Here is a 26,876-nt window from a genome sequence, read left to right on the forward strand (position 1 = left end):
GAGCGGAGCGGGGCGGTGCCTACGCCAAGGGGCACGGGCCGCTCGGAGCCGCCGACGCCGTCGCAGCCGCGAACGTCGCCATGCCGGTGGACCTGGCCAAGTGGGACGGGCCGCTGAGCCTCTCCGAGGTGGAGCAAAAGCCGGCGCACCCGCTGAGGGTCAAGTATGGCTCCGTGGAGATCGACGAGCTGGGCAAGGTGCTCACGCCCACTCAGGTGAGCAGCCCCGGCCCCGCTCGCGGGGGTTGGTGCGGCAAAATGGCGGGATGCGGCCGGGCCTCCTGCGCTGGCCCTCCGGCAGCTGCCGCCGGAGCTTCCCCGGGTGCGCGGCACAGAGAGGGGCTGAGCTGCGGGGGCGGCCTTGCTGCGGGGGCGGCCGTGCCGCAGGAGAGAAAACCCGTGGTTCTCACAGCCGGGGCGAGCTGGCGCGAATGGCCTTGAAGCCCTCGGGTGGCGCTGCCAGCGCAGGCTGTGCTGGCCCGGTGTGCAGGGCGGGTGGCTGGCGCTGACAGCGGGGCCGGTGCTAACGGGATCGTCCCTGCAGGTCCAGAATCGCCCCACCAGCATCGAGTGGGACGGCTGCGATCCCCAGAAGCTTTACACCCTGGTTCTCACAGACCCTGATGCGCCCAGTCGGAAGGACCCGAAGTTCAGGTAGTGGGGATGGACAGCTCCGTGTCCTGCGTGGGGAAAAAAGAGCATTTCTCTTGGGCTGAGCAGAGGCTTAAGGAGGAGGTGGGGCTCTGCTCTACCTAAAGTTCAGCTGTGGGGCTGTGGTTTGTCATAGAAATCGTGTCCTTGCATCTCTCCTTGAGCCAGGGACAGCACGGGGAGGAGCAGCTGCTTTTATCAAGGATGCTCAAAGGTCTGTTGTAGCTGGAGCAGCGCAGCATTTACTGCTTGCTCTAATTTAGCACATATGTGAGTTGGAATTAGGTCTTTGCTGGCAGCAGAATCTTAAATCTGGGACCAGCTCACCTTCCTCAAGTCAGCTTCAGCAGTGTTTGGAATCCCCACTCTCAGAGGTCAGGCTGTGGGTTTCCTGTAGCCACATGGGGCTGGTTTTGGCAGGTTGTGCATCCCAGCAAAGCAGGGCCTGCTCTGGGACTGGTGCTCTTCGGGTTTGGCAAACAAGGAATGGCAGCTCTTTGTTCACTCCATGCTGACAGCCTCGTGGAAAAGCAGCAGCTTGGAGTGACAAAGGTTCTTCTTATCTGTGGCTCTGCCAGAGTATTCTGTGCCTTGTCCTTTCAGAGAGTGGCATCACTTCCTGGTGACCAACATGAAAGGCAACAATGTGGGCAGCGGGACCGTCATGTCGGATTATGTTGGCTCTGGGCCTCCCAAGGGAACAGGTTGGTACCTGCAGCAGCTCCCAGGTGCTGCTGTGTGGATCACACCCAGTGCAGCAGGGTGGGGCAATCCATGCAGGATTGCTGGGGGCTGCACATAGCAGGAACCCAGCCTTAGTGCACCTTTCCTGAGCAGGTGTGGTCTCACCTGGGGCACAGGGGTGTGGTGATGTTCACAGGGGTCCCAGGACGAGGGAAGAGATGAGAATCTTGACTCCACGTTTCAGAAGGCTGATTTATTATTTTATGATATATATTATATGAAAAGAAAATGATATATTAATGATATATTAAAATGATATATTAAAAGTATACTAAAAGAACAGAAGCAAGGATTTCATCAGAAGGCTAGCAAGGAACAGAAAAGAATCATAATAAAATCTTGTGACTGACCAGAGAGTCTGAGACCGCTGGACTGTGATTGGCCATTAATTAAAAACAACCATATCAGACCAATCAAAGATGCACCTGTTGCATTCCACAGCAGCAGATCATTATTGTTTACAACTGATTTCTGAGGCCTCAGCTTCTCAGGAGAAAAGATATTATGATTATTATTATGATATATATTATATTAAAAGAAAACGATACATTAAAACTATACTAAAAGAACAGAAGTGAGGATTTCATCAGAAGGCTGGCAAGGAGAGAAAGGAACGATAATAAAATGTTGTGACTGAGCAGAGAGTCCGAGGCAGCTGGGCTGAAGGGTTTCTGCTGGAACGTGTCCGTCTGTCCCGCAGGGCTGCACCGCTACGTGTGGCTGGTGTACGAGCAGCCGCAGCAGCTGGCCTGCAGTGAGCCCGTGCTCTCCAACCGCTCCGGGGACAAGCGCGGCAAGTTCAAGGTGGCCGCCTTCCGCAGCAAGTACGGGCTGGGGGCGCCCGTGGCGGGCACCTGCTACCAGGCCGAGTGGGATGATTATGTGCCCAAGCTCTACGAGCAGCTCTCGGGGAAGTAGGGCCTGTGGGTGGGGCTGGGCACGGCGCTCTAATTGTGTTCTGTTAATGAGTTGAAGCCAAGTGTCCCGCTCTGACAATGTCACTGTCACTGTCCCTGCTCTGTCCCTGTGCTGATGCCCGTGGTATCCTAGCTAGAGCTGCTCCTGGCTCCAAACTGACCTGCTTAAGGGAAACAGTAGCCTTTGTGAATTAGTGTCAATTCAGGGGGTCTCTGCTGTCTTGGGATGTCTTGAGGTGGCAGGGGTGTGGGTACACAACCACTTTGGGGCAGGTGCTGGCTGTGGAGACTCCCTTTTCCAGGAGAGGAGAGGGCAGTCCAAGGGAAACTTGTCCCCCTTTTTTCTTTTCTTTCCCCCCTCTTACATTTGGCCAGTGCCTCCACATCACCACTACAGTAGTGAAGGTGCAGCTTGAGGGGAGGCAGGAGCTGGCCTAGAGCACTTCCTTCTGTTCTCTGCTGCCACCCAAAGCTGAGACCACTTTGTTCTGTTCAGTCCTGTGGTGACCTGCCCTGTGCTCACCGTGCAATTAAAAACTTCCCAAGGTACTTGGTGTGCTTGGTTGTCTTCTTGGGGCAGGGGGGGATGAGGGCAGTGCTCAGGGAGCAGTGGGTGGTGTTGTGTTCCTGGGATGAGGCTGGACCCTGTGCCAGGGCTCCCCATTCCTGGAGGGACGCAGCTCAAAGCCATCACGTCTTTCTATCTTAAAAATATTCCCAGCCTTCAGTTCCTTCCCAAGGGATCTCCCCACACTCCCAGACCCGTGGGGGCTCCTTCCCCTCCACAGGAGCCCCCCATCACCACAGCAGCTCTGACACCCCAACAGTCAGTCTGGGCAGCACCAGCTTCCCTGACCTGAAGCCACTTCCCAGCCCAGCTGCAAGTCCCAGGTGCTTCCTGCTGCTCCAGCAGCTCTGCAGTGAGGCCTGGGGCTCTCCCCTAAGTACCTAGAGCAGAAATGAGCCTTTGGTAGGCTATAAAAAGGTAAAAAAGGTGAAGCCAGTGCAATTCAGCTTCACAGAATCAGGAGCCTTCCCCCTTTTTTTCAAGCTGCTGTATCACAGCTCTGCAGTGACATGGTCTGACAAACAGGAATCAGCAGCACCCCTGTGAAAATGGGGGATTCCAGAACTCAGGTGGATGGTGCTGCCCCAGGGCAGTTTTATCAGCCCAGCAATTCAAACATTTCAAGAGGATCATTGGTTTTCCAGGAAAACAGCCCCAGCTACTCCAGCCCAAGGCCCACCGGAGTTAAGGCTGGAGCAGGGCTCACAAGGCTCATCCATCCTGAGACTGCTTGGGCTGGGAGGAGGACATAAAAAAAATTAAAAATCCATTACCCTAAAAACCTCCAGTGCCAGGAAACCAATCCCTGCCCAGGCTGAGGGACACCTGTGGAATGTGTCCCCTCCCCATCCCCACCTTGCACCTGTGCTAGGCCACGAGCCACCCCTCCCACAATGACACAGCCAGGCATTGTGATGAACACTTTTATTTACAAATATAATTAAAAGCTCTGACAGTTATTCATGCTCTTCCCTGGAACCTGAAAAATGTTTTTGTTGTTTTGTTGGTTTTTTTGTCCTTTTTTTTTGTTGGTTTTTTTTTTAAAGTGCATGCAAAAGAAGTAAAGCCTTTTTTTTTTCTCTTTTTATTGTAAGAAAATACACAGTTTGAAAGTGTGAATAATGCAATATTTATGACCAAGATCATGGGGTTGGGGGTGGACTTGGGGGAGGAACAAAAAAAAACCCCCCAAAAAAACAAACAAAAGAAAAACTGAAAAGGGCTGGGATGATCTAACAGACAGTGTTGAGCTCCAGAACAGAACTGGAGAGTGGGGGGTGGCTGGAGCAGGAAGGGAGGGGGGGAAAGAAGTAAAAAAATTTTTGATCAGAGAAACAGTTAAAATACAATATGAAAATAAGTAAAAGCTCTCCTTAAATTCCTTCTATACACAAAATACACGATTTGACAAAGCCCAATTTGTGCTACTGGGATCCTGTGGGCTCATTTAAGTGTATTCACATTCTCTGCTACAGCAGAAAATGATTATGATACAATCAAGAATATGCCCAGGGGCCAGGGCTTGTCCCTGCTGCCTCTGGCATGGTTCTCCTAAAAATCACCACGTCGTCACCCTCCCCTCCCCACCCCCAAAAAAGTAATAATATGTCACCACTGATATGTACAGCACGATTAAGTTTTTTTTTTTCTGTAAAATGTATCAAATTTTTTTTTTCAATCTTTAATAAAACTTTTTTTTTATTATTTAATTATTCCTGATGAATAAATACCAAAAAAATAAAAATAAAATAAAATTATGCAGCAGCTAGTTAAGGTAAGGCTGCGGATTCAGTCTCTCTCCCCCTGGGATCGTAGATTATCTTTTAATTATTAATATTTTTTTGCTTGTACTTTCATTGATTGGTGGTAAAATGAGTGATTGCTCAGAAGCAACATACATCCACTTGGTGGCTTTTTTTTTTATATATATATTGTTTTTTTTTTTTTCTCCATTAAAATTGTCTCCAAAGTTTTCACTGAAACATTTTTAATCATTGCACAGAGACATCAATACTGTGACATACTATGGAAAAGACTGCCAGGAGCTGTCCTGCACCGGGACGTGACGGGGGAAAGGGGCCCCTGATGGATAAGAATATACAGGCACTGGTCCGACACGATGTCAGTAAGAGAGACAGAAAGAGAGAGAGCACGCCCGTCAACATGGGGAATGTTGGGTTTGCAAGTTTTATCCTTACTTGGTTTGCTTTCTGTGGTTTTTGTTGGTTTTTGTTTTTTGTTTTTTTTTTTTTAAATGGCAAAGAAATTTAACCTCATCTATAGTCCTCCTTGGGATACTCTAATGTGACCAAATTCCCAAAGCCCATCCGCAGGCTCTCCATGTCAAACGTCTCAATCTCTCGCTCCTGCCTTTCCAACAGAAACTTGATCCTCTCGCTGCGTTCCTTCTGCAGGGCGGCGAGCTCCTCCTCGATCTGCAAGGAGCACAGTCAGCAGCCCCCAGCACACTCCATGGCCCCTGTATCCCCAAAACCCCCTCTGCAAGGAGCACAGCCCCCAGCACAGCTCCATGGCCCCTGTATCCCCAAAACCCCCTCTGACATGAGCACAGCCCCCAGCACAGCTCCATGTCCCCAAAATCCCCTCTGACATGAGCACAGCCCCCAGCACAGCTCCATGTCCCCTGTATCCCCAAAATCCCCTCTGACACGAGCACAGCCCCCAGCACAGCTCCACCTTCCCTTGTCCCAGAATCCCCTCTGGAAGGTACCTTCTGCTCCAGGTGTGCCCTGCGCAGCGACACCCGTTGCTCCAGCTTCTGGAGTTCCCTTTCGTGCTGTGCTTCTGTCTGCATCTTTATTTTGCTCTGGTAGGCGTTGAGCAGCTCCATCTCCTGCTGGAGTTGCAGTCTCAGGGCTTGGCATTCTGCTTCCTGGGCCTCGTCCAGCCGGAGCTGTGACAGCACAGGGAAAACAAGGCTCAAACAAACCCTGCTGGGAATTCCTCTGCTCCCACACAAGTCACAAACAACTCTTCCCAAAGCCACTGGTGTTGGTGGCAGAGGGAGGAAGCAGGAAAGGCTTCATGAGCCTTCATGAACTGCTCTGCTCATAGTGAGGCAGAGCCCCAGAAGATCCAATCCTAAACCCCAGCACACCAGGGGAGCAGGGGACAGACATGTGTTCCACAGGACACTTATTCCAAGAGGGAAAGTGCCATCTGACGTGTTGTTTAAAGAGTTTTGACAATTCAGTGGCTGGAGAAGTCCCCCCCAGGGTGCAGCCAGGCCCCAGAGCCCCCTGCACGTACCGCCTGCGAGGCCATCATCTCATTGATGCTCTGCTCGTACTGCTCGGCCAGGATGGCGAGCTTCCGTGTCTGCTCGTCCTTCAGGCTCTTCAGAATTGTCTTGTGCTCACTCTTTGGAGTTACTTCCAGCTGGTGATTCTTCAGTGCTTTGTACTGCTTAGTTTGCACTTTGCATGTGTCCTGGAACTGCTTTTTGATCTGCATTTCCATAGCCTGCCAAGGAAGGAACGACGTGAAGAGCACGAAGGGCTTTGGGAATGGAGAGGTCCACGTGGGTGGGGTGGTGGGAACAGCTCCCCTGTGCATGCTTCCCACAGGGATTAACCAGCAGCAGCAGCAGCTCAGACCCTGCTGCAGCCTGGCCAGGAACAGCACCCCCTCAGCCCAGGGCACTTCCCACTTCCTGCAGATCACCCAGCCCATCACCTGCCTCCCAAAACATATCTGCTTTTTCACAGCATCATTCCCCTTCCATGTCCTTCCCACCTCAACCTTGCACTATGTGGAGGCTGCAAACCTAGGAACCAACAAGGGTGTGACAGAGTGACAGTGATGTGCTTCTCTCTGGTGACCAGTGACCCCAGGGAACAGCTGGAGCTGTGTAAGGGAGGGTGAGGCTGAGTATCAGGGAAAGGTTCTTCCCCCAGAGAGTGCTGGGCACTGCCCAGGCTCCCCAGGGAATGGGCACAGCCCTGAGGCTGCCAGAGCTCCAAGGGCATTTGGAAAATGCCCCCAGAAATGCACAGGGTGGGATTGTTGGGGTATCTGTGTAGGGCTGGGATTTGGACTAGATGATCCCTGTGGGGCCCTTCCCACTCAGGGTATTCTGTGACACTGGGAGGAGGAACATGCCTCTACCACAGAGAGCAGCTCAGAGGTCTGTAAGCACACTGGGCTGTGCACAGAGCTCAGCACACACTCACAGTGCTCTGTGTTCTCTCTGGACTCTGAAAGCACCACCAACCCCCTCTCATCATCATTCTAAGCTGACACCAGCGAGGGCCTGAACAACACACAGCTTGTCAGAAACAACTTCTCTAACACTTTGCTTAGGACTGGACTATTTTACTACAGCCTCAATTAGCACAGCACTTAAAAAACTCTCTGTGTGCCCTGGGATATCCCAGCCCACAACTTCCCTTATCCAGAGCTGCTCTGTGCAAAGGGAGGGGATGCAAGGGAGAGCACAGGGAGTGGAGAGCAGTGGTCCCACAGCAGGGGTGCTGCACAGAGGACAGAGGCTGGAGGACAAGCAAGGAAAGCTGGCAGCACCTTCAGGTTCTTTGGTTGCTGCCGGAGCTCCATGAAGTGCTTCCTGTGCAGCTCCCGCTCGCGCCGCTTGTTGTACTCCAGCTGGTTCTCGAGCTCAGTCTGGTGCTGCAGCCGGATCAGGTCCATGCGCAGCTTCTGCAGCGTGTGCAGCTGCCGGTACTCCAGCTCCCGCGTGGACTCGTCGTGCCGGATCAGCATGGCGTGCTCCATCTCCTTCTGCGTCCGCTTCTTGTTCAGCTCCTGCACACACACACACACACACACACACACAGAGCTGAGCGGGCAGCCCTGCTGCAGCTCCTGCCCACTGCTCTGCCAGCAGCAGGGATTGGTGTGTCACAGGGAAACACAAACCCAGCAGCGCCACGGGGATGCTAGGAGCAACACTGAGTGACAACTGTCCGTCCATCCATCCATCCATCCATCCTAGGAGTGACGCTCCATCCATCCATCCATGCTAGGAGTGACCACTGAGTGACCAACTGTCCCTCCATCCATCCATCCATCCATCCATCCATCCATCCATCCATCCATCCATGCTAGGAGTGACCACTGAGTGACAACTGTCCGTCCATCCCTCCCTCCATCCATCCATCCATCCATGCTAGGAGCGACCACTGAGTGACCAACTGTCCCTCCATCCCTCCATCCATGCTAGGAGCGACCACTGAGTGACCAACTGTCTGTCTGTCCATCCATCCATGCTAGGAGCGACCACTGAGTGACCAACTGTCTGTCTGTCCATCCATCCATGCTAGGAGCGACCACTGAGTGACCAACTGTCCATCCATCCATCTATCCATCCATCCATCCATCCATCCATCCATCCATCCCAGGAGTGACCCTCCATCCATGCTAGGAGTGACCACTGAGATACCAACTGTCCGTCCGTCCATCCATCCATCCATCCATGCTAGGACTAGGAGTGACCACTGAGTGACTGACCATCCATCCATCCATCCATGCACCCACCCATCCATATGCCCGTCCATCCGTCCGTCCATCCATCCATCCATCCATATGACCGACCGTCCGTCCATCCATCCATATGACCGACCGTCCGTCCGTCCATCCATCTATCCGTCCGTCCATCCGTCCGTCCGTCCCATCCATCCCTCCCCTGCTCTGGGATGGCCCCGGGAGTCCCCAGCAGGTGGCACCAGGACCCTACACAAGTGCTGGGTGCCTGCAGAAACTCGCAGGAGCTTTCACTGAACACATCGCAGGTGCTCAGGGTGATGGAATTGGGGCTCTTGTCCGGTGTGAATTCCCCCGTGCCCCTGGTGGGTACTGGGAACGAGCTCCCCCCTCCATCCCCTGCACTAGAGTGGCCAAGCAGAGGTCAGTGGCTCTAACACCACCTCAGGTGAGAAGGTGAATTGCCCAGCTGGGATTTGGCCCAAGGTGCAGCTCATCTTTAAAACAAGACCGGTTTTGCAGGGCTCACCAAGAGCTCCTGCACAGGGTGTCCACAGTCTGGGATAACCTTCCCCAAGCCACACTCCCAGGAAGGGAAGGCACCAGCTCCCTCCCTGATTACTGCACACATTTGTGTCTCAAGGTGTCAGCCCCACCCTGAGCAGCACGGAGCTGACTCCAGCTGTACCCCTCAGATGGTGCTGTGCATCCCTGACCCCGGCTCAGGTTACAGCCTCAGCCAGGCACAGCAGGGCTGCCCCACCCCACACCGTGCCCAGCCCAGGGCTGCCCCAGCCTAACGGGTTTCAGCAGGAAAAGCAAAAAAATGTAATTATTCTGAGCTGCTGCACACATGTGGTAATCCTGTTGTAACTCTCAACAGGAGCACTTGCAAACTTCAGCCCCTGTGGCTGCTACACCTGGGACAGGTTTGAGCTGAGAGGGTGGGGGAGGAAACAGGGCCAGGGTTTCCCTCTGCCCTCTTGGCCCTAAGGGTGTAGCATGTGTTCACATTTAAGCAAAACTCGACCCTTGACAGCCAAGATTAAAATGTACAGGTACTGGTGTGCCAAAATGACTTCCCAAAGGCAGGTGGGGCACTGACCAGGCAGGGAGCTGTGGCACATGTGCCTTCATCCCAGGATAGCTCAGCCAGCCTCTCCCAAGCCTATTCCACACCTGATTTCTGTTCACACAGCATAGACACACACAGTCATTCCACTTCCCTCAAACACTTTCCCATTTGCACAAAAACAACATCTGTGGTTACTTAAAATATGGAAAACACATTTTGAAAGTGTTATTTACTTCAGGTGATCCAAGTAGTTAGTACTGGCACATTTGAACTAGTAGGGATGTAATTTTCAGGGAATAAAAACTCAGATCATTCTGAAAATTAGGTCTCTCATAAGAGCTTAAATGCAGGAGGTCAGAGGTGTGTTCCTGTTAAATGCCATGCCAGGTAACTGAACTCTGTTCTCATCCCTGCCACAGAGCTGACATGCTGGGACAAGGGGGCTCAAATCTGGATTTTTGGAGTCACTAGTTTTGAGGGTGCCTGTGTTGAGATATCTGGATCTCAGCAAAGCTCTGAACAAATGATACTGGAAAGCCTGAGGATAGCAGGCCAAACACAATTGGAAAATTTTGACCACTTCTCACTCAGTTTTCTCTAAAACACCCTCTCATCTGAGAGTCTTTATCCAAAAATAACATCCATGAAGAATTCAGATATTACAGTGATGGCCACAGGAGCATCTCCATGTGGAAACTCCTTCTCCAAAGTGGCGTTTGACTGCAGGCAGCCTTGAGGCAAGGGGCAAAAACCAACGAGGGGAAGCAGGGTGTGAAGAGCTGCTCCTTGACAGCCCATATCCCCATCCCACAGCTCTCCCCACACCCCAAACTGGGGCAGGAACCCCAAACCCAACACTCAGGAGCTGGGATGAGGCATCAGAGGAGGGGCCCACAGGGTGCTTCTGTCTGCAGTCAACGCTGCCATCCCTCAACTGACCAAAGCAGCCACAGCTGCAGGAAAAGCCATTTCCCAAAACATATTTTGTTACATTTTTCTCAATTCTATTTAGCAACTAGAAGCATGAAGACCTAAGTTCAGCCAAGACACGAAGCTAAAGCAGTTAAAACAGGCTGTGAGAGAAGTGAGGAGTGCCATACTTCCCGAATGTTCTGCTGCTCCATCTCGTGCCTCTTGATCATCGTTTTTCTCTTGAAGAATCGGCAGTTTTTGTCGTAGTAGAGTCTCTGCTGGCTGAGAAGCTGGGCCTCCTCTTCAGCCTGTGTGTGCTGCAGGTTCTCTTTGTGTTTGGATATCCTTTCTTGCTTCTCTTTCTTGGGTGTGCTGTGGTCCTCATTCATTTCCTGCAGGGTCAAAACAAGGCTTGCCTCAGCACCACAGTGACACAGGACATGGGGGACCTTGCTGGCTCCTCCTCTGCCATTCAGGCCATGAAAGGACAGCAAAATCCCACTACAGAACCAACACAACCAGACCTATCACCTGGCCATGCTCAGCCCTGCTGCCCCTACAGCTGTACCAGGACCCACACCAAGAGTAGGAGGAAAAATGGCCACAGAGCTCCTTGATAATAATTTTCTCACCTTTACCTTAACAGCCATTATTTTTGCAATATGGTGAAGACACTACTTAAATAATGCATTTTGGTACATACGAAGTTATTTCTCTTCCTAATTTATGTAAGTGATCACAGGGCATTTAGTCAAGGGACATTGAATGGCTGTTCTGATTACTTGAAAATAAAAAAAACAGATGAGGAGAAAGGGGAAGAAGAACTCTCTGTGAAGTCCCATTTTCCCTCATCACCCTTGGTTTCAAAGATTCTGCTCTACAGCAAATTGTGAAGGCACCTGTAGCCACCCTCACAAATTGTTCTGGAAATGCTGCCAGATGCTCCCAGCTCCTGAAAATTTACTTGCTGAGAATCCAAAATTTGCTTCCAAGCCTGACAGTATCCCTTAAACCCCTGGGCTGGCCCAGGTTTATCAAAACAAGAGGGTTCGTGTTCATTCCACACCCCTTCAGCCCTGAAAATGAAGGTTTCTTGCCTCTTTAATCTTTTCCTTGCAAAGCTTGTATTGTTTCTTCTGACTTTCTAAAAAGGTCGCCAGGTCTTTCTTTTGCTGAGCCAAAATCTGTTGCTGGAATTTCTTTTCATCTGCTGCAGCTGCCTTTGCCTGCAATGTACAGAGAGAGAGGAAAAAATAACAATAAGATAAGAAAAAAAGGTGAGTGAGCAGGTGCAGAATCCAGCACAAATTATTGCTGTGGTTTTTGATTTTTGGTCAGTCATTTTGGTGACTGTGCTAGACAAAGCCATGAGCACTCAGCCACAGAACAGCTGCTCACACAGAAAATGCTCACATAAGTCTGAGGGCTTCTTTGTGCTTCTCACCTCCCCACCAAAGCCACCCCAGAGGGCACAACCACACCAGTTTATTATGTGGATTAACGTGCTGATTTTTAGACTGAGTGACAGCTTTGTCACCCCCTCAGCTGAGGCAAAGCTCCCACCAAGGACCCCAGAGCCCCTTTTATGCAGCTGTGGCACTGTTGGATGCCAACAGAGTGCTCATCAGCCAGGAAGGTGACTGGAGGCTGCTCGAGGGAGCACAAGGTCACACAGAATCCCCAGGTTGGAAGAGACCTTTGAGATGATTGAGTTCCACCCAGCCTAACCTCAATTAAACCATGGCACTGAGTGCCACATCCAATCTTCTTCTAAACACACCCAGGGATGGTGACTCCACCACCTCCCCTGGCAGACCATTCCAGTACTTTATGTAAAAACCTTTTTCCTAACATCGAACCTAAATTGCCCTTGGGGCAGTTTAAGACCTTGTCCTCTCGTTCTGCACCTCAGACCATGGGTTTGAGCAGCACCTCCCTTGGACACCTGGGTTCTCCTGTCCTCAGATCCTCCCAGCACTCACCTCCTTCTCCATCACAGCCACTTGCTTCTTGGCCAGCTTCTCCAGCTCAATGGACGAGTTGTTGGCGTGTGTCTCCACCTCCTTCTGCAGCTTGAGGCGGTGCTCGTCCATCTCGGCCTTCAACTTGTTCTCCAGGGCGATCAGCTGCTTCTGGTGCTGGCGCCGCATCCGCTTATATCCTGACATCTGTTCCCGCAGCTCGTTCTCCTGCTCATGCTCATGGATCTGTCTTGTAACCTGGGGGCAGGAACAGGGCAGCCAGTGCTCCATGGCCTTGCTTCCCACACAAGCTCACTGGGAGCCAGTGCTCCTCTCAGCAACCCATGGGTTTTGGAGGTGTTGCTGTTCGGTTTCACAAAGCCACAAGGTTTCTCTGTCCTAACTTTTAGCCCCCATCTTTTCCTGAGACTTTTATGTGTTTTCAGTAACACAGCTGAAAATGCCATATTACAAATAAAGGAACTGGTTACTTATTGTTGCCTTCTAAAGGCTGCCTTCAGAGCAGAGACTAGATGGAGCTCAAGAATAGAGACTAGATGGAGCTCAAGAATACAGACTAGATGGAGCTCAAGAATACAGACTAGATGGAGCTAGAGACTAGATGGAGCTCAAGAATACAGACTAGATGGAGCTCAAGAATACAGACTAGATGGAGCTCAAGAATACAGACTAGATGGAGCTCAAGAATACAGACTAGATGGAGCTCAAGAATACAGACTAGATGGAGCTAGAGACTAGATGGAGCTCAAGAATACAGACTAGATGGAGCTCAAGAATACAGACTAGATGGAGCTCAAGAATACAGACTAGATGGAGCTCAAGAATACAGACTAGATGGAGCTCAAGAATACAGACTAGATGGAGCTCAAGAATACAGACTAGATGGAGCTCAAGAATAGAGACTAGATGGAGCTCAAGAATACAGACTAGATGGAGCTCAAGAATGCAGACTAGATGGAGCTCAAGAATGCAGACTAGATGGAGCTCAAGAATACAGACTAGATGGAGCTCAAGAATACAGACTAGATGGAGCTCAAGAATGCAGACTAGATGGAGCTCAAGAATGCAGACTAGATGGAGCTCAAGAATACAGACTAGATGGAGCTCAAGAATGCAGACTAGATGGAGCTCAAGAATGCAGACTAGATGGAGCTCAAGAACAAAGTAGGGATTTATTAAGAGGCCTCAATAGATCCACCTTGGGCAGCACAACCCAAAATGGCCACACAATGGATGGCCACTCACAAGATCCTTCACTTTTATAGGTTCTGGTCCATTTGCATATTTGAGTTAATTGGCCAGTTACAGCTTTAGCCCATGAAGTCCCATCCTTGTTTTTCTCTCTTCAGTCCCCATTGTTTATGCTCTTGGGTCTGAGATCTGGATCTGCTGCCCTTGGTCCCCAGCTAGAGAAGGAATTGCTGTGTCTTCCTGCTCTGTGAAGAGAGCTCACCATCCCCTAATATGAAACCTAGACTTAGACACTAAAGCAGAACAGAATCTGAAAAATATAAAAGCTAAACCCTGAGGCATCATTATCACTCCAGGACATGCTGAAGGAGATCTGGAAACAAAGGTGGCTGACAGAAAACATTCTTCAGACACCTTATACAGATGCAGGACTCAGATCCTTATTCAGATTCAACTTATTCACCTTATTCAGATCCATGGACTCCCAAGAAACAGCCAGAATCCCCCCAAACCCTCGTTCCTTCCTTCCTTCCTCCTCAAGTCACCCCCATGCCAATTCAATCCCTCAACATCTATTTTCTGCTATGAGGAGCCTCCTTCAAAATTTCCCCTTAAAATTCAAGATGATGGCAGACTGAGCTCATTCCTTCCCAGAATTGAAAGTTTTCTAACAAGGGAACGCTGTTCTGGAACTGTGTGCTCTTAACAAGATTGATCAGATGGTCTAAGCAGATTTTAAACCCTGCTCAGCTGAAACAAACTCACAAGTTCCACATTCATTTCCATGCCCAAGTGTATCCATGTGAAAGGAAGAAAAAAAAAACACCAACAGGCTGTGCCAAAAATGTTCAGAAGAAAATGCAAATGGTGATGCTTCCATTTCAAAAGAAAAAAAGTGTCCAAGACTGGTTTTTATTTTTTTAAAGACAGTCTCAGGAACTTATGAAGATTTGCTGATCATTTATATGACCTGAGAATCAAAAACTTGGTACGTGTGTGGAACTGCAGCCCCTGATTCTGTGCAAGGGGACCTTTGCTTTGCCACTTAAGTGTGAAGAGCTCAGGCCTTTGAAGGTGATCAGTGAAGCTTTATGAACCAAGAGTCCCTCCTGCAGCCTTCCTGATGGATTCCTCCACAGCAGCCCAAAAACTGGCCCCTGCTATGGTGCTGCTGTCATTTGAAGGCAGTTTTGTGGAGATTTTTGAAGTTCAGATGTAGGATGGGATACATCTACAGAGATGGGAAGGTCCAGGTTCAACAGAAGAGCAGCTGCTTTAGGGAGCTGCCATCCCAGTGCACTTGCTGGCTCCAGGGCTGGGAGGTGACAGGAAGCCAAGTCAGAGCTCTAAAATCAAGAGATGAACACCCTGACTGAGGTGACCCAAGGCAGGCAGCACGTGCCACCTGTCTCAGGTTCAAATGACCCCCAAGACTTGGGAGGAGGGTGAAGAGGAACTCGGGAAGAGCCTCCCAAAGATTGCAGAGGAACCAAAGAACCAGCCTGAGCACAGCACTGTCACACTCAGGGTGACCAGTGAGGCTGAGTACCCACCCACCAGCTGGTGATGGACAAACCACTCCCTTCCTACAAGAAATTTCAGAGTGTCATTCTAGAGCAGGTTGGATTAAATACACCTCAGCCACTGGTGCAACAGAGCAGCCTGTACATGCTTGAGACACAATCAGATCCAAGGCAGCCACCAGGAGCATGTGGGATTGAAGGAATGACCACAGAAACACAAACACTGGGTGAGCCCTGTGTTCTGCTACAGCTCAAAAATCTTTTGGTTTTTCCAAGAGTACCAAGGACAGCAACACTTGGAAGAAGTTGGGAAGTGCTCACAGGAACTTGGACATTTCAGTCAAGTTCAGCAAGAATAAGATCTCTGCCAGAAGCTTCCAGGTAAGGAAAATTTCTCTGAGAATCCAAGTTAATGATAAGAGACAGATGCCAGGTAAGACAGGCAGACCACCAGCACTTCACACATGCCATTGACAACATTCAGTGACATCCAGCTGGGAGAGAACAGCCTTGGTCAGGCACTTGAAGAGAAATGGAGACCTGGGAGCCACCAGCTGCACCAGATCTTCCTGGATGTGCTATTTTTGGGGCCCAGCCCTTTTGTGAGCAATGGGATGTTCTGCACGGCACACTCCGTTCCCAGACGTTGGCAGAACAAAGCAAACAGCAAGAGCCTAAGAAAAAATGGATCTAAGGATCCTCCAGCAACTTTGCCAGTCTCCTTTGGTCTTATCTCTAATGAGATGTAGAATGTGCACTTGTTTTATTTACAGCAAAACTCATTAACTTTTATCCTTGTTTTTTTCCCTGTTCCTCTGCACCCCATTTCCAATTTTGCTCAGCTTTATCGTGACAAGAATTCCATCTTGGAAAGATTTCCCATGAAATCTAGGATATTTATCCCTAACAAAAGGATGCAATTGCTAATTACAAGCCTAGCTGATAAAGCCTTCCAGTCACAACAGAAGATGAGACATTAAAAAGTCAGAAGAAAACAAAAGCAATGTCTCATCCTAAAGATGGGAGAGGAGATCAGCAGACTTGGTGGACATCTCATGGATTTAGTGTCCCTGTTCAGCAAACTCATGATAAAGACTCCATTTATCACCATAACCTCCAGTCAAGCCCAACAGTCCTCAGGACAGTCTTCAAAGACAAAGTCTGCACATGGTGACCTCAGGGGTGGCAGAATGTGGCAGAAATGAACATTAGTGACTGAACATGCCCAGGTCAGTGCCAGAGAAGTCCTTCAGGCTATGAATGAACCCAGGATTATGGTTTTAAAGATTAAACCCCTAATGAATGAACAGCTCCAGCAACCATTTTAACAAGAAAATTTGGGGATGTTTCAGTAATTACCCTTCTGGTGTTCTTAGGCAAAGACTCTTGGAACTCCATGTACTATTTGGAATATCCTGAGTGGGAAGGGCCCCACAGGGATCATGGAGTCCAAGCCCTGCCCTGCCCAGACCCCCCAGCAATCCCACCCTGGGCATCCCTAGGAGCATTGTCCAAGTGCTCCTGGAGCTCTGGCAGCCTCAGGGCTGTGCCCATTCCCTGGGGAGCCTGGGCAGTGCCAGCACCCTCTGGGGGAAGAACCTTTCCTGATCTCCAACCTCAACCTCCTCTGACACAGCTCCAGCCATTCCTGGGTCCTGTCCCTGGTGACAGCAAGCAGAGATTGGAGCTGCCCCTCAAGAAGAAGCCCACAAACAATTCCTCAGATTATGATGAGGCAAAAGGTGATAACTACAAAATTTGTTCTCCATATAACCAGGAAATGTCAGGATCCTTCACACCAGAAAGCTGCAGCTTCCTGAAGCCCTCCCTGCAGCAGACAACAATCAATCAGCTCATCAGGAGAACCAAAAACCTGTATGAACCAGAACAGCTTTCATTAAGGTATGACATTTTCTCAGTTTCTTATCTCTCTGCATCTTTGGCATACACAGAACTGAGAACAGAGATGTCTTTTCCAACCTACTCCCACAGACAGTTCATTTGCCATAAAATCCAAACTTTCTTTCACCCCTCCAAGATTTTAGCTTTACGTAAGGAAGTTGAGCTCACAACTTCTCCTCCAAACCAACAGCTGTTTAGAGTTCCTTGTTCTACACTGTTTATCCAAGATACTGAACCCTCTCCAAAAAGACAGGAGTTTTCACCTCTAGATAACTGAATTTCCAAGCTCCTCTGTGCTGGAGGAAGCAGAGCTTGGAGCAAAACACTGCCAGCTGCTTCTCACAGCAAGAGGAGATGAGAAAGAACAAGTCCAAAATTTTAGAGGAAAGGTCTACAAAGGCAGCAGCCAGATGAGCCCACTGGGAGAAACTCAACCCTGTGGAACAAAACATCAATGCTCCAGCAGAAGGGGGAACAGCTCCATGTGAAGGTGCCTGGCTCTGGAGTCCTGGTGCCATTTCCCTGGCCACATCCAGGGAATGCTGCTCCCATGGACACAGACACTTGGCTCTGCAGGCCCAGATGAGATCACATTGTTCTTTTGCTGGCATTTGGATTTCAAAAGAGAACACCAAGGCCTTTGATAGAGTCCTCAGTGTCTGATCCTTCTATGGAATGAGATGTCACAGATGTGAGGGAGGAATCCTTCCCTGGGAGAGTGGCAGGCCCTGGCACAGGGTGCCCAGAGAAGCTCCTGGATCCCTGGCAGTGTCCAGGACCAGGCTGGACAGGGCTTGGAGCACCCTGGGATGGTGGAAGGTGTCCCTGCCCATGGCAGAGGGTGCAATGAAATGGGCTTTAAGATCCTTTCCAACCACCCCACTCTGGGATTCTATGAAGTTTTAACTACTTGATCATTGCCTTTGAAAACTGTAAAAGCAGCTGTTGAGGAGATGCATGGGGAAGGGGGGACCTAAGGGGTCAAGCTTGAAAGACACCCAGAAGTGCAGATCAATGCATCTCTGAAGAGATTAAAAAAAAAAAAGCTTTCCCTTGAAAACATTGAGAGGTGTAGTCTCATCAACATGCAGAACCTCTGCCCTCCTTTTCAAACAACAGCTTGCTGAGCTTCAAGAGATTCCTGGTTGTAACTTTTAATTTATGCATCACTGATAATCTGAGAAATAATATGGAGATGTAGGTGCCTGGTCTCTGCCATTTCAGATGGCAACTTTTACTCCAACAGCAGAAATATGCAGGGTATTTTCCACCACTGTTCCAGGTAAGTGATGGTTACTGCTACCACACAAAACTGATTAAAGAGAAAAGTGGTCCAGGAAAAAAATGACTACTAAAATTGCTGATTGAATTATGACCCAAGTTAAGCTCCTTCATCTTTCTTACTCACATTTGCTGATTTTCATGATTTTCTTTAATCTGAGCAATATTAAAGCACTACTGCAAGACTCAAAAGGGGACATGCACAGCCTGTTTCTTTGTGGAGAGTTCATTTGACTATTTTCTCTGGAGATCTGTCCAGTTTCCCTCATATTCACATGATGCTTTTGCAGAGTACCAGGGCAAGGGAATCACTCTCCAAACCACTGGGTCACCTGGAGTGCTCAGCTGTCTAACACAAGTTCCTCTGTGACCTCTGCACTCCCTGAACTGCTTCAGCTTGTTTTTGGAAAGAGATCCAACTTGAACTTGGGATTACTTTAAGGAATGCCAGTCTTACCTCCATCTGCAATATCCTGATCTATGGGGAGAAGAGCAAGGACTTGAGGGCCCCAGGTCCTGGGCTGCACCAGGAGGAACAGCTGTGGAGTAAACAGCCCCAGACTTGGTGCTTTTCTTCTAAAAACACTGCCCTGGTCTCAATGTTGGGGGGTGGATTTAGGCAAATCCCATGAAAGGAAGCTTTAACACCCAAATATCATCCCATATAATTGAATTTGGGGCCAGAACTCTCATTTTTGATTCTCTGCAATACAGGCCACCTGATGCTCCCAACTGCACAACCTTTCTGTGCAGGAAGATGTTCCCAGCTGCTGAGAAATGGGAAGCAGCCAGCATGTAGGGAACCATCACAGATTGCTGGTTTGCTTGTTGTCAACCCCTGTGGGACCCTGGGCACCCATTCACACATGAAAAATCTGTTCCAGCTGCCATGGAAAGAGTAAATTAACACAGAGAGATGAATAAAGCCTGAATTTCTGGGCTTGCACTACAAATTCCAGGCATGTTCAGGTCCTTCTCCCCATGCCAGTTCCATGGCTGACCTTGCCCTTCTCACAAATACTGGACAGGGAAGCAGGAAGAAGTTCTCCCTTGGCCAGAGGAGCATCCAGCACCTCTCCCACTGACATCATCTAGGACCTGAATGGTGACAGTGATAAAAAGTGCTCCAACACAAGCACTGGCACCCTGATTCTGTGCAATGGGTTTAAACTTTTATTTTTCCCCCCTAGATTTCCATTTCAGAACATGAAGAGGTGAGAATGGAAGATTATTAAAGGGAAAGCTCATCACCATGAAATATTCCTGTGGCAAACTCAGGGGCAGTTCTGCCCCACCACACAACCTCAGAAGCAAGGACACACCAACACCTCCTGGAGCGCCCAGGTTGGTGTGTTGGGATCTTCCCTCTACACTGGGAAGGGGAGATGTGTGTGTATGATGGGGATAACAAAGCATGTTCCACAGAAAACCCAAAAAAGAGAAGCTCTCCAAAAATCTTTCCATCTTCCCCACCCAAAAAGAATTTTATCTTTATCATCACTTGGTCATTGAAGCAGAGAGATTCAGCAAATCCAAGTGAGGGAGGAATGAAGGCAGACACAATGCCAGCCCCACAGGAGGCTGCCATGGGATTTAGGAGTGACCTTGGGATATCAGCTGTCTTCCCCAGAGCTCAGGGACCTGGGGATCCCTCACAGCCCATATTTTCATTGGCTCCCAAAGGGGCCTGGCCATGCAATCCCTTCAAGCCACCCAAGCAGCCCAGGGGTGACATTTCCAGGGAAGACAGGAGTTGTGGGCTCTGCTGCTGAAGGCAGGCCACAAGGTGCAGCAGCTTTGCACAGGGAGTAAAAGAACATGAATATATTCATCACACATATCAATTTATCAATGAAATTGTATGTCTGGAGTATGATACATGAGTCATTCATTATTTCTGCCCTCCAGCCAACCTAACTGGGTCCCACTTTTATCTGCTCAGTGCAGGCAGTAGAAGAGCTGGCACTACACTGGGTGAACACACACACACACACAAAAAGGAAAAATTCCCAGGGCAGAGGGTCTCCAGGAGAGCAGGGATCCTGCCCCTGTCAGGTGTGCTGCATGAAGTCCTCTAACACACACATTTCTAGGTCACTTTAAACTGGGGGGAGCAGGGGACACCAGCCTGGGGGGCACTCAGGGTATGGGCACCCAGAAATACACCTGCAAAAGATGGGATTCAGATGCTCTCGGGAAGCATCTGGACAGAATCCCGAATGCCACAGCATCATTCTAGATTTTAACAGCAGCAGCAACAATCATACAGAAAAAAAATTGGGCTGCTGGCACTGCTGCTTGCCTCCAGTCACCAGCTTCAGCTGTGGTCACACACACACACACACACACACACAGAGGCACACCCCTGCCCTGTGCATGCAAGAAGGAGTGGGAAGCGATTCTGGGGATGCAGAAATGGTGGTCTGGAAGGAGAACCCCCATGGTGGAGGCAGGAGGGAGCGGGAAGGGGAGGGCTCGCTGGTGTCATTTCGGGGTTGGTCCAGGATGATGTCATAGCACTGAGCGAGTGCCATGGCCAAACCGTGGGCACTTTCTAACGCTCCCCGTCCATCTGACCTCTAATACCAGCGGGCTGAAATATTGAGCAGGACATTGGTTTTCCCTGTGAAGGGCCATTTTTCACTGCTGTCCCTGGAAAAGGCTGCTCCCAGCCCGGGTGGATGCGGGGTGGGGGAGGCGGCACACAACTAACTCTTCCGGCACACACCCCTTTCCCTACTACAAAGGCATCCACAGCAATCACATTTGCAATAGTACAAATCTTGATGGATTCATCCCATCCCCCTCCCCTTTGTAAGCCCACAGTCCGCTGTAAACCCTCTCTCTCTCTCTCCCTTATCGCAGCCCAGCAATCCTTCCAAAGGATCAGGCTGGAAAATGCAGTCACGGTACAGTTGCTTGAAATAAATGAATGAATGAAATAAAAAAATAATAAAAAAAAAAACCACCAGGCAGCAGCTCAGGGCGGGCAGCAGCGATCTTATTGTTCCCAAACCCATCTGCATCTGCATCTCCACGGCGTTCCAGCAGCTCTCACACCCCTCACACACTCTTAATGCACATGCAGATAAATATATTAACAAAAGGGACAGGTGGGAAATGGAGGGGTGGGGTGGGAAATGAAGATGATATTAACTTCACCCAGGAAGGTGGTCTATCTCACACTGGAAATGCACCAAGAAATTAAACATATTTCACATTTACATCTCTCACACACACACACACAGAGGTAAAATCTCTTTCAGTGCAATATCCAGTTGCTATGCCAACAGCACCAACAGCACGGAGGGATGGCAGCGAGGGGCTGGGGAGCGGGGTGGGGTGGGATGGGGTGGGGTGGGATGGGGGCTCTTACCAAAGATGCTGATTTGATTGTGGCAAAGCGCTCTCGGTTCCGGTAGTGGAGGGCCTGATTCTGCACTGACTGGGTAGGCCGCACCTCAGGCCTGCGATCCCTGTGGCCCACCTCATCCCTTATAAATACATGATCCTGCAGAAATGGATAAAAACAAGGAGAAAGTCCGGCTGTGCTCTTCCCGCGGCGGCTGCCTCTCTCTCACCCCTCTGTCTGCACAAGCGCGGCTGTAGGAGAGGCATAGTTCAGCTCTCTGCTTAGCCCCGGCAGCTCCCACCGTACAAAATGAATAAGCAACACATTGCAGCTCGGCTCGGCGCGTCAGCTGATCGCGAGCAGGATGCCTCCGAATCCCTGGATCGGGCTGCCTTTTTTTTTTTTTTTTTTAATCTCCTTCTTTTTTTTTTTTTTTTTTTTTTTAAACCTCCAGTATTACATATGTGCCAGAAAAAAGCGAGGCGGGAGCAGGAAGCGGAGCAGGGCGATCGGAGTCCTCGGGAAGGTCGGGTTCAAGCACTGCAAGCCAGCGATCCCGGTGAAAACGTGATTCCCATGTCTAGGCACGGAGATCCTGTTCCCTTTTAACACCACAGCAACATCCTGCCTCATTCCCTTTGCCCAGCGCCGTGTCCTCGATAGGGTTTCTTTGTCCCTCGTTTGCTATCTGCTGTGGGGGACGAGCATCCTGGCTAAATCCACGGCAGGCTGGAGAGCACCAGGAAAGCCTCCGTGACCACTCAGGGATCCTGCTTTCCAGTCATGATCCTGCACAGTTCTAGCACTTTCTCTCCACAGCCCACAAAGGATTTTTTTTTTTTTTTTCTTTTTAAAGCAACAGCTCCCAGGTTTTAGCAGGAATGGTTCCTAGTGCAGCTTCCCCTCTGCTCCCTGGCAAGGCTCTGCCAGGAGAGGCTGTGCCCTTCCCAAATGGCACGGGCAAATTTGGGAGTGGAACAAAGCTCCAGGAGAAACCCTCCTCAGAAATTCCAGCAAAAAATCCACATCACCACGGTTTTCCCAATGGGAATGGTGACTGCCAACAGTCAGCACAGCTGCAGGCTGCACCCTGGGGATGGAGTAGCCTCTGGACACCCGGCACACCCCGCTCCTGCCTGGCCACACTGGCATCCACCAGTGTCATGACTCCCATCCTCAATCTCCAGCTCCTAAATCCTCTCAGGAAGACTGAGATTCTCTTCCTGAATTAAATCAAGTTTCCAGTTCTTTGGGGTGCAAAATAAAGGCTGCCAGTGCCCAGAAAGCCCTTGCAGGGAAGAGCTGCCTCCATGAGCAGGAGCAGCTCTGCCACCCTGCCATGGTGCAGCAGACAGCAGGAAGGTCAGAGAGCCCCACAGGAAGAATCCATGGAATGGTGTGTCCATCAGGACACTGCTGTCATCCCCATGCTCCTTTCCCACCCCACAGACACCTGGTTTTCCCCTCTGCTGGCCTCCATTTCCAGCTGCTTCTCACCCACACCCACACACACTCAGCCCTTTTCAATAGGACTCTGGAAATGAGTTCAAGCAAAAGCCAATTAGGTGCAGAAATGCTGATATTAGGAGATGAACACCACATTGATTAACAGTGTTTTTACCCCAAAACCTTTCCTTATCCTTCCTTTGAGCGCTCCCAGTCCATGCTCACCTTTCCCTTGCCTTTGCTCAGTGCCCAAGGCCACCACAGAGCCAAGCCTGCACCAGCTCCTCTACACCCACACAAGGCACACAGAATGAGCCAAAACAGCTAAAAAGAAGAGTCCTCCACATAGATATGGAGAGTCATAAAAGCTGCAGTTTTATTTTATACTGGACATCCTTATAGTGGGCATTTGTGGCACTGTCTGACAGGAAAGGCAGTGAGACCACAAGAGAAATCACTGAAAATTGGGCTGATCTCAGATTTCCAACTTGTGCACGTTGGTGTGACAGGCAGAGCTCTTGGACTTGCCCACATTCCTGAGAAAGGCACATGTGAGGCTCTAGAACAGCCATCTCCAGAAGATCCTGGTTAAACATTTCAAGTCCAACAGCATCTCTCACTTTAATCTGACTCTCAGCCTCACCAGAGGGATCCCAAACCCTGTAGTGAAGATCTACCCCAAACTCACCCACCTGAACCACTGAGGAAACACCAGGAGCCACCAGTGCTGTGCTCCAGCCATGAAATGAAGCTGGGGACAGGACAAATGTCACCCCTGGTCACACACAGAGCCTGCAGCACCACCTGGGAGTGCACAGGGTTCCCAAAAGCCTAAGCAATACCCCAATCCCTGCATCATCTTCCTTCTCTCCATTATGTTGGCATGGCAAATATCCAGAGAAGCTGCAAATCACTGAAACCCCCCCCCCCAACATTTTAAAATGGGCATTCAGACTTTCCAGAATGCTCCAAAACACCACCTAAAATAAGAAGTTTAAGTTGTAATTGCTTTTTCTACTGGAAAATGAATTTGTGATTTACTTTTTGTTATCTAAGAGGTGGATTTTTAGAGGGCAGAGTGTCACCCTGGTCTTGTTTTATGGGATCTCTGGTTACCTCAGTGCACATGAGAAGCTCAGAGCAGAATTAAATTGCCCTTCAGGAATGTGAATTAACCACATTCTGCATTTCAAACTCAGCTGGGCAAGGAATGGGAAAATTCCTTTGCAACTGAGCAAGCCAAAGGACCAATTTCAAGGGGACAAAAAACTCAGCTGGTAGGAGAAATAAATCTCTGAGTAGCCACATCTCCATCAGCCTTCCTCAGATGAGGTGACTGATGACAAACATGTCCCCACAAACCTAGAAAAACGGGATTTTGCTACTTTTATTTTAAAACTAAATTCTTCTTCTCCTAAAAACTTGATAAGAGACGCTGCAGTTGCAACTGTTGGCACAGATAAGGAAATTTTGTTTCCAACTTTTAGCTTCAGACGAGTGGGAAACAAAGACACAAAATTGGCACCTCAGCTCATGGCACCCAAGAAAGAAAATCTGACTGAAGGCATCCCAGAAACTCACCAAGTTTGGATCAGGGTACCTCAGCCCCAAATCTGCATTTCAAACCCTGGTTTGTTTTTAAAGTAAAGTATCTTCAATATACATTTCATTTCCCACCTGTTTTCTCTGGTTTTCTTGCAATATTTACCTTAAGGATGCAACTTTAGGCATGCTCAGCTCATAACTCATTAAAATCCTTTTCTTCAGGGCCAACAATCCAGAATCTTCAACTTCCTACTCAAGGAATCATTTGTTCTTCTGACTGTATCATGCACATAAACAGTTTTCAGGTTGATCCAAACAAAGGGGGGATTTGGCTGGGACATTGCCAGGACAAAACCATTCTCAAATATTAAACAGAATTATCTGACAGGAGCTGGTGGAGCTTCCAGTGGTGCTCCCAGCTGGATCTGAATGGCTGCTCCTGTGAACTGTCTGAGCACCTCACAACGACTTGGTGTCAAGCCACGAGCTCAAAATCCAACACAGAGTGGGTTTTGCTCTGAGTCCCATCCCAGTTCTACCACACACTGGCTTTTCATCCTTCTCCTCACTGAAAAAAGGCCTTTGCCATCCAAATTCTGCCCAGCCCAAAGCTGGGACACCTCCACCTTCTCCCCAGGAGGAACACTCCCTTTCCCATTGGGTTTTTTGCTATGCACACCAAATAAAACTTCCAGAAACACAGGAGGACTCATTAACTGCTGCCAGTCTCCTAGACAAACAGGAAAGGCAATTTCCAAGCCACACTAAAGACTTCCATGGAACTGCAGCAAATCCCTTTGTGCTTTCTAGGAATTTAAAGAGCAAGGAAAACAACAATGTGGCACCATTTGTCTTAATACACTGCTTTAAGTGCCTTGATAATCAACAGGGAGGTTTAAGCTCTCTCCATGCACAAAATTCCTCACAAATGCTGAAATTAATTGGAGCAGCAACAGGAGATGTGCATAGGTTAATTTACAGCATCTGGGAAGTCACTCAAGTTGCAGCAGTTATTGTAAATATACTTTATTATTGCAGAGATTGGGTGAGAATTTGTGATGATCAACTACAAAGATCCTCTTTTCCATCTTTTTGTTATAAACCAGATCTTAATCACAAGTTTTCCCTGACATTTTACTGCCCAAGTTTCAGAAAGCACCGATGATTTTAAGATTGAAGCAAGAAACAGCAAAAGCTGAGTACTGCAGTTGAAAAAAACCAATATTGTACTGGCTTTTTGTTTAGATTAAAAGATTACAACATCTTATTATTATAGCTTTGCAGAAATAAAATAACAATAAATTCATTGAGGACAATGAAATAATATTTCTGGGAAGCCACCTGTGCCCACAGTGCTGAACAAAACAGGTGACAAAACATCTCTGATGCACCAGCTGATGCCTACACTCACTTTATTGTCTTACTCTGGGAGCCAAAAATCTTTATCCTCATTTTTAAGATGAATTAACTGATATTTATCTGATTTTAAAATCTGGGTTATGTGCCTCTGAAACACAGTGTACTTGAAGTTTTACTCCCTGCCCCATTTTGTCATTTTTTGGGGCTCTCAGGTACGATTGGGTTTGTATCAGAGCCATCACTTACTCTTCAGCTCCCAACCTGTGCAGCTGAAAACTCCTGAAGGGAGATGGATGTGACAATGTGTATCCATAGGCAAGATGCCCCTTGCATGGAGTAGCAGAGTTACTTAATGTATTCAGAAGAGAGTTCTTACACTGGACATACTCAGATGTACATGGAGGAGCTCACCAACCTGCACAAGGGCAAGGAAAACTTCCTCATCCAAGCCAGAGATCTGAATTTCCTGAAAAGAATATGCTGGTGATTAAGGTGTCCTCCTGAGGGAGCAGGGTTTGATCCCAAGCATGGGCTCCCTGCCTCAGTAGCTCACTGATTACCACTGATTGACATTTTTTTCCTCCCAGGACTTCAGGACACAGCTATAAACTAAATAACACAAAAAGCTCCACATGGCTTGTTATTATTTTCAATATTTTGGGGATTTTTCTTCCAGCCTAACAGGTGGGAGTCACTTTTGTTTTAAGTACAAGTTTAAAAACCATGGACCTCTGCTGTGCTGTGGGAGGGTTTTTTTCCCACAGAGGATTCATCCCAAGTGCAGCAAACCCCAAAGCACCTTGGCTGCCATCAACTAGCATAGCCAGTGACAATTAACCAGATCAGAACAGGTCATTTCACTTACCCTGTGACCACAAAACATTTTTGGAAGTTACAGCCAACTAGCAGCTGTTAAAAAAAAGAAAGAGAATGAGTTGTTTACAAGTGCTTTTACTCCATCAGCCTCTT

At 49.0% G+C, this 26,876-nt stretch overlaps 2 protein-coding genes across 4 annotated transcripts in view; one reads left to right on the plus strand and one right to left on the minus strand.

Moving 5' to 3' along the window:
• Window positions 1-8: 8 nt before the first annotated feature.
• PEBP1 (phosphatidylethanolamine binding protein 1) lies at window positions 9-2,860 on the plus strand. Its single transcript, XM_054645558.2, has 4 exons — window positions 9-215; window positions 544-653; window positions 1,254-1,354; window positions 2,095-2,860. Exons 1-4 carry the CDS (start codon window positions 81-83, stop codon window positions 2,310-2,312), a joined length of 564 nt encoding a protein of 187 aa, XP_054501533.1. The 5' UTR covers window positions 9-80; the 3' UTR covers window positions 2,313-2,860.
• Window positions 2,861-3,788: 928 nt separating this feature from the next.
• Window positions 3,789-26,876, minus strand: part of TAOK3 (TAO kinase 3) — a 78,343-nt gene continuing 55,255 nt past the window's right edge. For all 3 annotated transcript variants that reach the window (XM_077187632.1, XM_077187631.1, XM_054646084.2), the window contains 8 exons: window positions 21,582-21,716; window positions 12,309-12,545; window positions 11,424-11,552; window positions 10,515-10,718; window positions 7,422-7,661; window positions 6,150-6,362; window positions 5,611-5,793; window positions 3,789-5,314 (listed from right to left, as the gene is read on the minus strand). In XM_077187632.1, coding sequence (XP_077043747.1) covers window positions 5,153-5,314; window positions 5,611-5,793; window positions 6,150-6,362; window positions 7,422-7,661; window positions 10,515-10,718; window positions 11,424-11,552; window positions 12,309-12,545; window positions 21,582-21,716 — 1,503 coding nt within the window. In that variant the 3' untranslated portion in view covers window positions 3,789-5,152. The remainder of the gene's footprint in view (window positions 5,315-5,610; window positions 5,794-6,149; window positions 6,363-7,421; window positions 7,662-10,514; window positions 10,719-11,423; window positions 11,553-12,308; window positions 12,546-21,581; window positions 21,717-26,876) is intronic.

Source organism: Agelaius phoeniceus, chromosome 18, assembly GCF_051311805.1.
Source record: "Agelaius phoeniceus isolate bAgePho1 chromosome 18, bAgePho1.hap1, whole genome shotgun sequence".
Classification (NCBI taxonomy): domain Eukaryota; kingdom Metazoa; phylum Chordata; class Aves; order Passeriformes; family Icteridae; genus Agelaius; species Agelaius phoeniceus.